Source organism: Macaca mulatta, chromosome 11, assembly GCF_049350105.2.
Source record: "Macaca mulatta isolate MMU2019108-1 chromosome 11, T2T-MMU8v2.0, whole genome shotgun sequence".
Classification (NCBI taxonomy): domain Eukaryota; kingdom Metazoa; phylum Chordata; class Mammalia; order Primates; family Cercopithecidae; genus Macaca; species Macaca mulatta.
In genome coordinates this window covers 1,530,012-1,546,618 of record NC_133416.1, presented here as the reverse complement: position 1 = coordinate 1,546,618, position 16,607 = coordinate 1,530,012, and the positions used below count along the sequence as shown (strand labels likewise).

The 16,607-nt window shown below is 43.2% G+C and overlaps 1 protein-coding gene across 29 annotated transcripts in view; it reads right to left on the bottom strand.

Moving 5' to 3' along the window:
- Positions 1-12,038, bottom strand: part of WNK1 (WNK lysine deficient protein kinase 1) — a 156,970-nt gene extending 144,932 nt beyond the window's left edge. For 28 of the 29 annotated variants that reach the window (XM_015150730.3, XM_077952643.1, XM_077952646.1 and 25 more), the window contains exon 1: positions 10,322-11,479. In XM_015150730.3, the coding sequence (XP_015006216.3) occupies positions 10,322-11,080 (759 nt within the window). In that variant the 5' untranslated portion in view covers positions 11,081-11,479. 29 annotated transcript variants of the gene reach the window in all.
- Between the last annotated feature and the right edge of the window lie 4,569 nt (positions 12,039-16,607).

The following is a 16,607-nucleotide window of genomic DNA, read 5'->3' as shown; positions in this document are numbered from 1 at the left end:
TGTTAATGACTTTTTTTAAAATTTCTTTTTGTCAGGGCAGTTTCTCAGTGTGAATGTTAATGGTTTCTTTTTTTCTTTTTTGAGACGGAGTTTCACTCTTGTTGCCCAGGCTGGAGTGCAATGCTGTGATCTTGGCTCACCACAACCTCCGCCTCTCGGGTTCAAGCGATTCTCCTGCCTCAGCCTGCCGAGTAGTTGGGATTATAGGCATGTGCCACCAGCCCAGCTGATTTTTGTATTTTTAGTAGAGACGGGGTTTCTCCATGTTGGTCAGGCTGGTCTCCAACTCCTGACCTCAGGTGATCCGCCCACCTCGGCCTCCCAAAGTGCTGGGATTACAGGCGTGAGCCACTGTGCCCGGTTAATGATTTCTTAATAGCCAAGTGCAACAATTTCAACAGCCTAACTACTACACTTCTTTACTACCTGTTAAATTCATTCTCCACAATTACTACTGTGAAAACAGAACTTCTCTTATGTATTATTTTCCTGAAATTTTATTCCCTTGGTAATTGTTACTATTTTGCCTAAGGACCATTATTCTTCCCTCTCCCCCTCTCTAATTTTTCTGTAACTTTATATCCTCTCCCTAGCTTATCTCATTTACTTCCATTATTCCAGCTACAACTAATACATACGTTTTTGGGAATCATTAGCTTTTATCTCCATCTCAGACCTCATCTTCAAGTTTCAGTAATATATCCAACTGCCTATTGAACTTCCTCCTGGAGATTTCACAAGAATCTCAAACTCAACATGTCCAACTGAATACATCTCCATACCTCCTCCCATCTAAAAAACAAAAAACCTTAAAACTTAAAAAAAAAACCTTTGATTTTTGTCCCTCAGTTGACAGCACTATCAACCCCTAACCTCTTAACCATGCTTCATTTTTCCTCCAAACACCAATTAATCACTAAACCCTAAATATTTTATCTCCTAAATATTTAAATGTTCTATTCCTTCTATTATCTCCCTAGTTTAGGTCCTAAAAATCTCACATTCATATCCTAACTAGAGTAGCCCTCCCTTACTTGATGCTTCACTTCCCACCATCCAAAAATATTAAATGGAAAATTCCAGAAATAAACAATTCATAACTTTTTTTTTTTTTTGAGATGGAGTTTCCCTTTTGTCGCCCAGAATGGAGTGCAATGGCGCAATCTTGGCTCACTGCAACCTCTACCTCCTGGGTTTAAGTGATTCTCCTGCCTCAACCTCCCAAGTAGCTGAGATTACAGGCACGTATCACCATGCCCAGCTAGTTTTTTTTGTATTTTCAGTAGAGACAGGGTTTTACCATGTTGACTAGGATGGTCTCAAAGTTCTGACCTCAGGTTATCCACTAGCCTCGGCCTCCCAAAGTGTTGGGATTACAAGCATGAACCACCATGCCTGGCCAACAATTCATAACTTTTAAATTGTGTGCCATTCTGAGTAGTGTGATGAAATCATGAATGGGACACATATCATCCCTTTGTTCAGCATATTCACACTGTTAATGCCACCCACCCATCTCGTCCTTTAGTCACTTAGTTGAATGGGTTATGGGATGGAAAATGCACAGTATGCATAGGGTTCAGTAGTGTCTGTAGCTTCAGGTATCCACTGGGGGGTCTTGCAAACCGCAAAGAAAACAGAATCAAAAGATAAAAATATGGACCAGGAGTGGTGGCTCATGCCTGTAATTCCAGCACTTTGGGAGGCCAAGGCTGGTGGATCATCACCTGAGGTCAGGAGTTGGAGACCAGCCTGACCAACATGGAAAAACCTCATCTCTACTAAAAATACAAAATTAGCCGGGCATGGTGGCGCCTTCCTGTAATTCCAGCTACTCAGGAGGCTGAGGTAGTAGAATCCCTTGAACCTGGGAGGCAAAGGTTGTGGTGAGCCGAGATCGCGCCACTGCGCTCCAGCTGGGCAACAAGAGCAAAACTCTGTCTCAAAAAAAAAAAAAAGAAAAGAAAAGCAGGAGAAAAAAAATAATCATTATTCCCTAAGAAGAAGAGAGGGGACTACTGGAATCTCTACACTTCCCCCTGTATGCCTTTAATCCATTCTTGGACAATTACTGCTATGCAAATCTAACCAATTAATTTCTCTGTTTAAAACTCAACTCTTCAGTTACTCTCTTCTTTTTTTTTTTTGAGACGGAGTCTCGCTCTGTCACCCGGGCTAGAGTGCAGTGGCCGGATCTCAGCTCACTGCAAGCTCCGCCTCCCGGGTTTACGCCATTCTCCTGCCTCAGCCTCCCAAGTAACTGGGACTACAGGCGCCCGCCACCTCGCCCGGCTAGTTTTTTGTATTTTTTAGTAGAGACGGGGTTTCACTGTGTTAGCCAGGATGGTCTCGATCTCCTGACCTCGTGATCCGCCCGTCTCGGCCTCCCAAAGTGCTGGGATTACAGGCTTGAGCCACCACACCCGGCCAGTTACTCTCTACTTTCTATACATAAGAACAGTCCGCCCTCTACATCCTCAGGTTCCATATCCACAGGTTCTGCATCCATGGATTCAGCTAACTGCAGATGAAAATATTGGGGGAAAAAACAGTAACAAAACTCAATAATAAAAAACAACATGAATTTTAAAACACTACAGTATAAAAACTATTTACATAGCACTTACATTGTATTAGGCATTACAAGTAATTTAGCGATGATTTAAACTATACGTGAGGACCCACACCTGTAATCTCAGCATTTTGGGAGGCAGAGGCAGACGGATCACTTAAGGTCAGGAGTTCCAAACCAGCCTGGCCAACATGGTGAAACCCCATCTCTACTAAAAATACAAAAATTAGCCAGGCATGCTGGGATGTGCCTGTAATCCCAGCTACTCAGGAGGCTGAGGCATGACAATCACTTGAACCCAGGAGGCAGAGGTAGCAGTGAGCTGAGACTGTGCCACTGCACTCCAGCCTGGGCGACAGGGCAAGACTCAGTTTAAAAAAAAAAAAAATTAAATTAAAAAAATAAACTATACAGGAGGATGTACTACTGTAGGTTATATGAAAATACACCATTTTATTTAAGAGACTTGTGCATTCGTGAATTTTGGTACCCTGTGGTGGGGGCTGTCTGGAACCAATCTCCTATGTATACTGAGGGATGACTGTGTGTGAGAGGAGCAGTATGAAGAGTTCAAAGAACGTTTTAATACGACAATGATACCTAGTAACTCTTTAGCATGTTAAAGAGATAAATCTGTTGCATTTCCCAATTTACCTTAATCCACAATAATCTACCAGTCCATGTAAGGAGATTACCCACATAAAGATAGATATATCAGGTTATACAGCTCAAAACTCTTAGCCATGAAAATGATCTTATCCCAAGAAATCTGTTAATCTCTATCTAGTAATAGAGAATGTGCACATTAATAATTTGATTCACTAATTAATTTCACCTCTCACTGTTTGGTTTATACATTAGTGTGTGTTTGATTAACTAGACCATCTATCACGTATATACTGACAAAAATAATATTGTCTCTGAGAAGGTGAACCTCAGTTGCACAAAAGGTATCTACAGGAAAGACAGTATGCTTTTTCTTAACTAACCTGAGTATGATGATTTTAACAAGCAAATTTCCAAACACTCCTAAATTCAAACTGTTAAATTTCTTAAGAATTCTTACATTCCTGAGAAAATCATTTGCTTGTAATGACTAATAGCTTATCTGAGGACTCTCTTCTAAAAAAATCAACACATTCATTTAGCATAATGGATTTAATATGGTAATTTGGCAAGGCCAAGATTCAAGTCACAACACTAAAAAGTAAATTATTTATGAAACCCCACCTGAAAAATCTAAATTAATATAAATGAAGGTGGAGATATTATATGATCAATTAAGTTGGTCACAAAACCACAGCTTACTGATGCTTTTCCTCTTATGTAAAAAGTACAAGTAACCAATCTTTTAAAAACTACATATAGGCCAGGAACGGTGGATCACACCTGTAATCCCAGCACTTTGAGAGGCCAAGGCAGGAGGATCACCTGAGGTCAGGAGTTTGAGACCAGCATGTCCAACACAGTGAAACTGTCTCTACTAAAAATACAAATAAATAAATAAATAAATAAATAAATAATTGGCCAGGTGTGGTGGTGGGTGCCTGCAATCCCAGCTACACTAGAGGCTGAGGCAGGAGAATTACTTGAACGCAGGAGGTGGAGGTTTCAGTGAGCCAAGATCCCAAGATCACGCCATTGTACTCCAGCCTGGGCGACAGAGCGAGACCCCATCAAAACAACAACAACAACAAAAAAAAAAAAACCTACATATAAAATTAAGTCTGCTACCTGTCAAAGGCATAATCCTCTTCCAAACAAAATATTAAGAGCTTCTGACAATTTCTCTTCAAACTGAAAAGCTCCCCTTTTAAGATTTGAGAAATTAAGTTGACAAAGCAAAAAGCTCCCCAAATCCAACTAAGTTTAATACATTCCATTTGTAACAGGTGACAACTTATAGCCTTCTAAATGAATATTTAAGTATCCTTTGTTATATTTTATATAACACTTAACATTTTTCAAAGTACTTTCACATAGTATTTCAGTTGATCTTCAACAATCCTAAATCAGTAAGACATATCGCTAATAAATGAGCATTACAGATTAAGTTCCTTACTCAAGGTCAGAAAATTCGGTAATCTAGAACTCAAGGGTTCTGCCTTGGTGCTCCTTTTCATTGTATAGTATTCTATTACACCATAGTGAACTTTCTAAAGACTAATGGATTAGACAAAGTATATAAACAATTTCAATATGATAAATAAATACTGTAAGAATTATATATGAGATCCACCAAAAGAAAATCTGCTTTCCAGATTCATGCAAAGAAGATGAGACAAGGAACTTAGCAGATTCTGAAAATAAGCAGTTCAGAAAGGTTGGCATTTGGGTGATGGGTCACAGAATTAGAATATTAGGAAAGGCCAGGTAAAGCTAAGGAATTTAAAAGCACCAGTACGTAAAGGTCAATACCTGCTTTCCTCCTCCTCCAAGAATAGTAGTTAAGTTTTGCTATATGATTTTTCAAGCATAAATATAAACAAACAAAATCTTCACAGATTCCCTCAAAAGGACATCCTAAAAAAGATGCTGCATCATCATAGTTAATATTTATGTGGCAGGCCCTGTCCTACATGTTTAATATATGTTCATTCATTTAATCAGCACAACTCTATAAAGTGGGTGCTCTTTTTTACACCCATTTTACAGACAGGAAACTGTAGCACAAAACTTGCTTATAGAATCCAGGCAATCTAGTTCTTAACTACTATGTTACAAGGCAGAAAAATGGCCTCTTCAAACATAAACTGAGGTCACGCTAAGTCTTACCTATTCCTGCAGACCAGGTTTTAAAACAAAACAAAACATCTGGGCACAGTGGCTCAAGCCTGTAATCCCAGCGCTTTGGGAGGCCAAGGCGGGCAGATCACGAGGTCAGGTGTTCAAGACCAGCCTGGCCAACATGGTGAAACCCCGTCTCTACTAAAAATACAAAAATTAGCCGGGCGTGGTGGCGGGCACCTGTAATCCTAGCTACTCAGGAGGCTGAGGCAGGAGAATCACTTGAACCTGGGAGGTGGAGGTTGCAGTGAGCCGAGATCGAGCCACTGTACTCTAGCCTGGGCGACAGAGTGAGACTTTGTCTCAAAAAACAAACAAACAAAAGAAAAAACTCAAATAAAATACAAGTTACTAAATATATAATTTAAATTATCAACATAATTTACAGAACTGGTATAGCAAAGGTGTACTAATTATGAATTATTTCATAGTATGCTAAATATTTTCAGAAACGATAATTGAGTATAGCTACTCTTGCTGCTTTTACAGCTTTATCTAAAAAAGTGTAAAAACTACCAGAAAACCCAAATAACAGGTTTAGGATGATTTCTGAAAATGAGAGCCCAGTTTTAATTGAATGTTTCCATAGGGACGAACTAAGATGTATTTTATTTATATTTATATACATATATTTTTTATTTTTTTGAATTTCTTTGATAAGCTGCTGGTGGAATAAGATGAATTTTAAATGAATTTGAATGTCAAGAAATGAATTGTCACCAAGCAACAATAGATTCCTAGTTTGTTTTACACAAAAACAACCTCTTCCCAGGTTTGTAGATTACTTCTCAGACTGTGTTACCATGGGTCAGAAAAAAGGTAAGAGAAAAAATTTTGCCAATACTCCTAATCAATGACTTTGAGGATTTAAGAACAAACTCCAAAAACTATTTCCTGAGATGGAAAGTTATGCTGATTCTCATCCTAAAAAATAAGGAATGTGGCACAAATTTAAAAAGAGGGAAAAAAATCACCAACATTCAAATAGAGAGATTCAGTTCAATGAGATATTTTAAGAACTATAGCAAAGAAATAAATTATGGTTTCTTAATCACAGAACCACATCCCATTTCTGTAACACTGCTAAACTTTTCACAAAATATTAATGTCATATACTGATGACATATAGTCTTAATAAAAGACAAAGAAAAGTAAGCAGTTAAGTATATTGAAGCTTCGACAAAAATATGATTTGCTCCCTTTTCAGGTAGATGTGGAAACAATCTCATCAACATATAATGCATCATGTGAACTCTTCAAAGGCAACTTGGGGGGAAGGCGCTTAAAATAAATCATTCTTAAATCTGTGCATCAATGTTTTATTTATTTCTTTTTTTTTTTTTTTGAAACGGAGTCTCGCCCTTTCGCCCAGGTTGGAGTGCAATGGCGCGATCTAGACTCACTTCAACCTCCGCCTCCCGGGTTCAAACGATTCTCCTGCCTCAGCCTTCCGAGTAGCTGGGATTACAGGGGCACGGATCACGCCCAGCTAATTTTTGTATTTTTAGTAGAGATGGGGTTTCACCATGTTGGCCAGGCTGGTCTCGAACGCCTGACCATGTGATCCGCCCACCTTGGCCTCCCAAAGTGCTGGGATTACATGCATGAGCCACCACATCCGGCTGCATCAATGTCAGGCCCAACAGTAGTATTTTCTGACCAAGACAATCAAATACTAAAATTAAGGTGCACTACTTGTCTAATAAAACCAGGTAAAGAAATCTGCATCTTAAACAACTCAGTAATTACTGAAGATCCTGTGGTGTCAAAATATTACCTACGTATTATTTACTAAGAATTGATGCTTGTAATTAGCTGGGTGTGGTGGGCGCCTGTATTCCCAGCTACTTGGGAGGCTGAGGCAGGAGAATCGCTTGAACCCAGGAGGTGGAGGTTGCAGTGAGCTGAGATCGAGCCACTGCACTCTAGCCTGGAGATAGACCAAGACTCCGTCTCTTTTTTTTGGGGGGGGAAAAAAAAGAAAAGAATTGATGCTTGTTTTACTAAAGAGCAGTGCATAGTATAACATGATTCTAAAAAATAAGCTTGGCAGAAAACAGCTTGAATTGTATACCACATTCACCCATCCACGAAAGCCTATTTATATCTCAATTTGAAGTGATGAAAATCAATACCCAAAACAGAAGCCTGAAATTTGCCATGGGTATAGGACCAGGTCCTCCAGAAATCCAACAGCCACTTCCACACCAAAACAATATTGCTTCATTTGAAATTACTTATTAGCCATCTACTGGACTACAAATACTTTATCATCTCCCAAATTATTAGATCCTAACTAGCTTTTGTTCTTCATCTACCTAATCAAGTTATTTACCTGCTCTATGATTTCACTTTTCTTATTTGTCAAATAAATAGATGGGCAGGATAACCTAAGATTTCTTCCAGTTTTAATACACTAAGATTTTTAAGTCAACAACTTAACACAATATTCTCCTGTCTTGCTTCAGAAATATGTGTATATTAAAAGGATACATTTAGCGAAAAAGTTTCTATCTTCCCAACGCTTTAGTAATCCCTTGGGCTTGTCCTTTAATTTGGCTCCAAAGATAAAAGTTCAAACACTGACCCAGTGAATACTTTATTAGGCATATAGTGCAACTGTCCTGGTCAAAAAACCAAAAATACTTCCTAACTGCTGCTATAAAGGATTTTTCAGATAGGATAATCTTTTCAAAATCAAAACAAAAAATTATAGAGGCACAGACAAATGACATGGAAGTTTCTAAATCAGGTACCACTTAATAAGCTAGGATTCATCTAGTTCTGCAGCCAAATCCGGAAATGACTCAAAAATAATATGCAATATAAGATTTTCTTTAGTTTAGTCATGCCCATGCCTAGATAATTAAAAATCCAAAAAGCTACCAGTTCTAAGAAAACCTGAGAAGCTTAGACAAAGTTTGTATCATGATATTAGACAAATTAAGTTTTTTTCACTGTATTATCAGTTCCAAGATAATAAAGTATCAGAAAATTCCAGGTGATAAAGGGAAAACACACATCACATTCTGAAAAGTCTCAGAAGTGAAATAATTAAAACTAACAAAATTAATTCATAAAGTGCTCAACAAGTAATTGGGTCCAGTCTCAAAAAAGTAAGGTAACCGGTTAAGGAAAAAAAAAATTGTTAAAAAGCACCTATTCAAATATAGAACTATAATGGAAGAATAAAATTCCAGCATCAGTAGCAATAGGCGTCGAAAGTACAAGAAAGAAATGTAAATTCTGTAAATTTCTGCCTGTAAACCAAAAGGAATCAGACATAAGTTGTTTTTGTTTTTGAGACAGAGTCTCGCTCTGTCACCATGCTGCAGTGCAATGGTGTGATCTCCACTCACTGCAACCTCCGCCTCTCGGGTTCAAGCTATTATCCTGCCTCAGCCTCCCAAGTATTGGGATTACAGGCGCGTGCCACCATACCCGGCTAATTTTTGTATTTTTAGTACAGTCGGGGTTTCGCTATGTTGGTCAGGCTGGTCTCAAACTCCTGACCTCGTGATCCACCCGCCTTGGCTTCCCAAAGTGCTGGAATTACAGGCGTGAGCCACCGCGCCTGGCCCAGACTAAGTTTTTTGAGTATGACTGACGAAAAGGAATAGTTTTCGTTGTTGTTTTTTTTTTTAAGATCTGTCACCTTTCCAATTCTAAAATACTATAAAATTAATGAGTACTTTTAATTTCACACTACTTTAGAAGTTCTACATCATTAACTGTAAAAGTTAAGAAATGATTATGTTTGTAAATAACTTCTTAGTTTTTAAGTTTACTTCCACATGCTGTGTTAATTTCACATTTGATATGGCCTTAATTATTTGGAACCTGACATTCAAAGGGTTACATGTTAACATATTAGTTCATGGATAAAACAAGTTCCAAGATCATTCAGTTATTTTCATATCCTGTATGAGGCTGGTCTAATGACATTTTTTTATGTATGCATAATGTGGCTGACTTTTTTCCTTCAGTATAACCCTGCTCCTACTAATAACCTATGTTCACCTATGCCCAGTCAGGGCAACATTCAAGCAAGCTGCTTCAGTTAGTCAAGCAACAAGTAGCGCAAACTCAGCTGTTTAAACCTAGAATGTACTAGTCAACCAGAATGACACACCATTATTTACACCACTAGAGGTTAAAAAAGGAAGTATTGAGACTCCTTTGGACTCTTGGGAAAGTTTAGCTTAAAAATATTTTATAAGATTAAAATAATGATGATGACATTACAACTCTCAAAGCACTTACACAATTTTGCATGGGCTCCTGTACTATTCGCTGTATAGTGAATGGGCTGAAAGACGTTAGTTTAACGAACAATGTCAGAGCAATGCTGCTACTGTAAGGCTTAAGCATCATTAGGTAGAACAACATCAAACATTTATTTGCACGTCACTACTGCCAAGGCATTCATCCAAAAGGGGCAGAGAAGAGTCTTTTTTAATACTTATTTTATACTAAATGCCTGTGCAACCATCAAGTAAGATATATCCAGAAGTACAAGGTCGTTCTCATTTAAAAAGAACAGCCTGATCTCAGGAATGGAAACACGCTTCTACGCCCAGAGGCAGCTCATCACTGCAGAGCCTCTGATGAGACTGAAACGCACAGAGGAAGAAGCATCTGTACTTTCAACTTCCCCCCTCATTCCAAGTTCCTTGCCAGACACTAAACCAGGAGACAATTCGTTTATACTGAGATGACCTTCACCACCCCTGCCCGGTAGCAAATCCCTCTGGCTACCAGTAATTCTTACCCTATCCCAACACCGAGGCACATGCTCCACATTCTCCTAATTTCAACCCCTTTCAAAAGTTGACCTCCCCCTCCCACTCGGAGTCCAACAGTTAGAGAATGCCAAGTGAAGGGTGAACTCATCAACTGGCTTCGCCAAGCCAAATTTGGGATCCAGAGGACCTTCAAATAAAGAAGTAGGTGGGGCTTTACCTGCAGTTCACACCAGGCGACTTCCACAGTGGTTTCAGTGTCCAGACCTTTGTAGACCGTCTTAAAGGAGCCTCTGCCGATTTCGATGTCAAACTTGAGAAAGCGGCCATCGTTAGACATTCCCACGGCCTTGGTCTCCAGCTCTTCGATATCATCCTGCTGCTGGCTCCGTTCCTCCTGCGGCTCCTTGGCGCTGCCGCCGCCGCTGCCACTTCTCGCTGGCGGCGGCTCCTCTTTGCTCCCCACAAGGCTAGGCTGGGACACTGGGCGGTCTTTGCTGGTACTGCTGGGGACAGTCGAGGGGGCAGGGCCCGCGACGGCCTGTTCCCCAGGGGCGGCAGCGGCTGGAGGCTGCTGGGCTACCTGAGAAGCGGCGGTGGCGGCCACGGTCTCTTCCCGGTGGGGCTCCGGTGGGGCACTCTGCGGGACAACCGCGGGGATGCCGGGCTGGGGGAGGGCAAGAGGGAGGCCGGGGAGCTCCAACGCAGTGGCATTGGAGTCGCAGATGACACTCCGGCGGAAGAAGCGGTGCTCGGTGGTGGTGGTGGTCGCGGCCGCCCCGCGGCTGTCCTTGTCCATCGTGTGGCGGCGGCGCCGGTACTCCTCAGTCCTGCCGGTCCCGGCGTCGGCGGCCGCGGCCCCCAGTTTCTCCCCCACGGAGGAATCGGAGCTGGAGCCATTCTTGGGGACAGGAGCCGGCGGCGAGAGGAACAGGGAGCCGGGAGTGCTGCTCTGCTTCTCCGCGGCGCCGCCAGACATGGTCGGTTCGCTGGCGAGAGGCGAGCGGGCTCGGAGTCGCGGATGGAAAGGGCGTGAGGGCCGAGCCGCCCGCGCGGAGGTCTGCAGGGCACCGCGGCCGGGCGGGTTCGCGCCGACCCGGAGACGCCTCACTCAGCACTGACCAGCCGCAGCGAGGGCGAGGCGGGCCGCTGGCACCGAGACTGCTGCGGCTCGCGAGGAGGGCTCGAAGGCGGGCGAGTCGGGAGCGGAGCCGCGGGGGTTAGCGCCGCACGGTCCGCATCCATCCTGCGGCGAGCGGCGGCCGGGCGGGCGGCGGCAGCGGAGGCGCCGCAGTCATGAGGGGAGGGCCCGGGGCCGGCACCGAGTCGAGGCGGATGCGGCGGACGCGGCTCCCACTGCCCCGCTCGCCGAGCCGGGCGGGCTAGGCCCAGAGGGCGGCGGCGCCGCGAGCACGGGACCAGGTCCGACGCCCGGGCGGTGGCAGCCCCGGGGCAGGGAGTGGGAGGGGCCGAGGCGAGCGAGGAAGGCCGCGGCCCGGCTCCGGTCACTCGGCGGCCGCCGCCTCCCACACGCGCCCCCCGCGATGGGGACCGGCCTCACTGGTCGCCCATCGCCCCGGGGCGAAGGGCCGGAGCCTCGGAGCCTCGGCGCCTGAGGAGCGGGCCCCCCCTTCCCCGAGGCCTCCCCGCCCGCCCCGGGCCTGGCGAACCCGCCTCCTCCCGGGCCGGTGCCGGGGGCTGACGGCGGAGGGAACGGCGGGGAGGGGAGGGCCGCTCACCGCGGGGCCCGAGCTCCGCTGCTTCTCTGAGGCAAGAGGAGAGGAGACCTAGAGGACTGGGTGAGGGGGAACAGGGAGAGAAAAGAGCAGTCACCCCCACCAGGCGCCTTCTGTCACCGAAGACGGGGGTGCGGAGGGGCCGAGAGAGGAGCCGCGTCCGCCCGGGAAACTCTCTGCGCTAAATGGCGCCGGGAGTCTGAAGCCTCCACACAGCCCGCTCGGATCCCGCCCCCCGCCGCCCGGGGCAGCCCCACCCCCCACCTCGCTCCGGGGTTTTGCGCAGGCGTGCCAGCCCCGAGGCACCTTGGGACTTATAGTTTACGGGTTGGAGGAGATGAACGGGACCTAGGAGAAAAGTGCCTACGACTTCCGTGATGCCTCGCGGTTGCTGTAGCCTGATGCCTCGTGGGAGTTGTAGTTTTCTTTAGAAACCGTCCCTTCTGAAAGGCTGATGGGAGCGTCATCGCGGGTCGCTCAACCCCATCCTGAAGTCCGCGCGAGCTTAGGAAAATCATTATTTAGGGATTAATTGTGGAAGAAGGGAAGGAAGGGAAAAAAAAAAAAGAGGAAGGTGGGGGGGAGATGGAAAGACTCCCATCATGCTCTGCTAAGCGAGAGAGCTCTTAGGGTTGCCATGCAATGAAAAATGATCTGTTGTTCATCTTTAATGGAGAGAGCCGCAGTAGTGTTGAGTGACTGCAGGGCTGTGGGGGTGGAGGGGAAGGGTAAAGCCGGATAACCGGAGCCTGAGTTCTGAGTCGGAGGAGGGGAAAAGAAACTTTGTGAAGATGGTGCATGAAATTAATATTGATTAAATGGATTGGAGGAGGAGACAGGGAGGATTATCTTCCATCCTCCTCCCCTCAACAATTAAGGCCACATTCTCAGCTCCCGCCCGACACGGATATTCCGGCTCTCAAAAAAGGGCTGCCTGACTGAAATCGGGGATCCTAGTGAACTCCCTCTTGGCTTTGCCTGAAAGATAATAAAAGCGGGGTTGGGGGAGCGGTGGATTCAAGAAAAGATAAGGTCTACGGATCTACGGGTCTTTGGCCACACTTGGGGGGCTGGGCTGACTTCTGCCTTTGTAGTTGGTTGAAACTTATTTTCCACCTTTCTTCTGCTGGGTGGCTCCGTGAAACAACACCCCCTCTTTCTCCAGAGCTCCTCAGTGTCCACATGCAACGTCTACCAGGGCCCTGGGCCCGGGAAACGTGGAGCCCTGCGGCTCGCCGCCATGGCATGTTTTTCTTGAAAGCATCCTTGTCTCCCTGGACCCCTGTGCTCCTCGCAGCTCCTCAAGATGCGGAGGGGACGAGCACCAGGGGGCACCAGACGGAGTAGGAGGCCGGACTCGGGAGCAGATGGCAGTTTAAAAGCCTCGGTCCAACCGGTGGAGAGCGGGAAGCGCGGAAAACGTACGCAACCGCATCAGAGCGTCCGGGCGCGGCCGCCTCTCTTGGGCGCCCGCTGCGGAACCAGCTCGGAAGCGCGCGTCCCGGGCAGAGGACCACGCTGCGAGCGAGCAGCCAGCGAGGAACTCGGCAGGAGGTTCCTTAGCACAGTTCTCGGATGAGCTCCACCTGCAGAATTCTTGCCGTGCAGTTCATGTTAATTCATCTGATCCGTAAAATGGTTAATGCTGTTTTCTTTCTCTTTTTGTTGTTGTTTATCACAAGCTACCCTTTCGAGTTTACAACAATGTTTGAAGCCAATGATTGTGAGGTTTCACGAAGCTGACAGGTTGTGAACATTTTAAAATGCCAATTCAGTAGGGACAACTAGAGTACTAAAATATTAGTGTTCCATTGCTCTAGAAAATGTATCTTTCATTCGTTTGCTGCGGGTAATGGTAAATAATCTCATTATGGTAAATGGAATTAAGAGTGTATTTCTAACCGTAAACCTACTGTAAGCAAGGGAAGAAATGGCCGTAAAATACATTTTTATTATACTTCTTGAGTCAAATAAAACTTGCCCAATTGTTGCTTCAGGAGGAAAAATAGTCTGATTTTAAACATAAGGCAGCTAATTACAAATTGGCAAGTTAAAAGAAGATCAGTAAATCACAATGTTCCCTTTTGGCACCATAAAAAAATTAGGATATTTTTGTGTGAGTGGTTATTAAAGGATTTTATTATTGCCTGTTCCTGTTTACTGAGCCCTGAAACTTTGGCCACACTGCATTGGACACAAGTCCCTTGATAATCACCATGCCCTATCAACATGTCTTTTCAACCAGGAACAACTAAATTCATTGTAAGTAATTTAATTAATTGTTGACTTAAAACCACACTTGCCTAGGAGACAGCTTTTCCCACTTGTGTAATGTTAGCTTTACAATGAAAACAGATACAATTTTAAGTTGAATATAATCTTGTTACGTACAATGATTAGATTTAAAGGTTATGTTGTTTGGTGTGCATATTTTACTAACACTTTTTTGTTCACTTTTTTTTTTTTTTTTGAGAGAGTCTCATTCTGTTACCCAGGCTGTAGTCCAGTGGCTTGATCCCGGCTCACTCAGTTCTTTTTAATGCTTACCAACCTATCTCCAAGTAAATGATATTTTCTGTTACTCATTACTATAATTCCTAATAGTACTTTTCCTTTCTCTGTTGTTTCAATTATCGAGTAAAGAATCAACCTCTCTGTATTCCGTATAAAACATCAAGTGACTGTAAACAGAGGTAACAAAGAAACCAGGATACAATGAATGCACTCAGCTCAGAGGTTTGACTTCCTGACATTTGGTTCCACAAGGATACAAGTATGTTATTCTCTCTCACCATTTCTCTGTTCTCTCTAGTTCTTGTTCATGTTCTCACATTGATTGATTCATGTTTCTTTCTATTCCCATCCATTCACATTTTTCGTTTACATGGTTTCTGCCATTGGTAACTAGCTAGCAATGAAAGAGACACTTTTGATTTAGACAGTGACTGAAATATCCTGAACACACAAGATCTGCCTTACTTTGAATGTGGCATAATATTAATACATAAAGTTGCTTCTTGAAGTGTAGGGGAAAAAATTGTCCCATCTTAAGAGCATTTCTCTTTTTTTCTTTGTCTCCTTCCCCTCATTTTCCCATGCTCCTTTGTCTTGCCTATGGGTAATTTTTATTTTACCTCTTTGTCATCTGGAACCCTGTCATCTGGAAGTAGGCAGTGAAAATCAGGCAGCTAAACAATGAAGAATAGTTTTTAAGAACTTTATATTATAAATGAAATAGAGGGGATGGGATTTTACCTATATCAAAGTATATTATAAAACCACAAAATTAAATCTGTATGGTATTGAGGTAAGCATAGGCAATGAAACAGGAGAGTACAGAAACAGTCTCATGTATGTATGGGAAGTTCATATATATATATAAGGAAAATTGCATTTGAAGTCAGTAAGGTGAAATAATAAACAGTGCTTGGACAATTATTCATTTGAAAAATAAATGAGGTCAGTTTACTTCAGACTGTTCACAAAATTAATTTCCACATAGATTGAATAACTAAACTTTAAAAAAAAAATCTAAAGAATTTTTTAAATATAGGAGAACATAAGGTACTAAAGGGCTTCAAAGAACAATCCAAGAGCCACAAAGAAAAATATTTGACAATATCAAAATTGATAATCTATTCAACAAAACACAAGCTGCCAGAAAAACTCTGGAGACTGTATAACAAAAGATTAATATCCAAAAGATATGGAAAAAAAAAAACCTCTTAAATCACTGAGAAAAAGGCAAACCACTGTATAGAAAAGGAGGATATGAAAAGATAATTTAGAAAGCAGTAAATGCCATGGTGGCTTACACCTGTAATCCCAGCACTTTGGGAGGCCTCAGTGGGAGGATCACTTGAGGCCAGGAGCTTGAGACCAGTCTGGCCAACATGATGAAACCCCATCTTTACTAAAAATACAAAAATTAGCCGAGTATGGTGGTGTGCGCCTATAGTCTCAGCTACCCGGGAGGTTGAGGCATGAGAATCACTTGAACCCAGGAGGCGAAAGTTGCAGTGAGCCAAGATTGCACCGCTGCACTCCAGCCTGGGCAACAAAGCGAGACTGTCTCAAAAAAAAATAAAATAAAGCAGTAAATGCAAATAACAAAAATAAACATGAAAAAAATGGTGAAACTCAGTAACTAGCAAAATGCAGATTAAAATATATTATTTTCTCTCATAAAATTGAAAGATTATCTTTTATTGAGACAGAGTCTCACTCTGTTGTCCAGGCTGGAGTGCAGTGGTGCAATTACAGCTCACTGTAGCCTCATACTTCTGGGCTCAAGCCTGCCAAGTAGCTGGGACCACAAGTGTGCACCACCATGTCCAGCTAATTTTTAAGTTTTTTGTAGAGATGAAGTCTCACTATGTTACCTTGGCTGGTCTGAACTCTCTGGACTCAAGCAGTTCTCCTATTTCAGCCTCCCAAAGTGCTAGGATTGCAGGTGTGAACCACCACGCCTGGTGTAAATTGAGCACAAAAAAAAAAAAAAGTTTTTTTTTTCTTTTAGTGTCCCCATCATGGCAATTTGCAAAATTTTTAAGGATTGGTAATATCAAGTGTTGGCAAGGATGTGGGGAAACGTGCTGTTAATGATATGGTAACTTAGTACAACCTTTTCTGAGGGCAGTTTGTCAGCAATTATTAAAATGTACAATGTGCATCGCCTTTTTCTTTCTTTTTGGTACCTATCTTGGAAAAACACCTGCACGTGTTTCCTAAGAAATATCTATAAGAGGCTGGGTGCAGTGGCTCACGCCT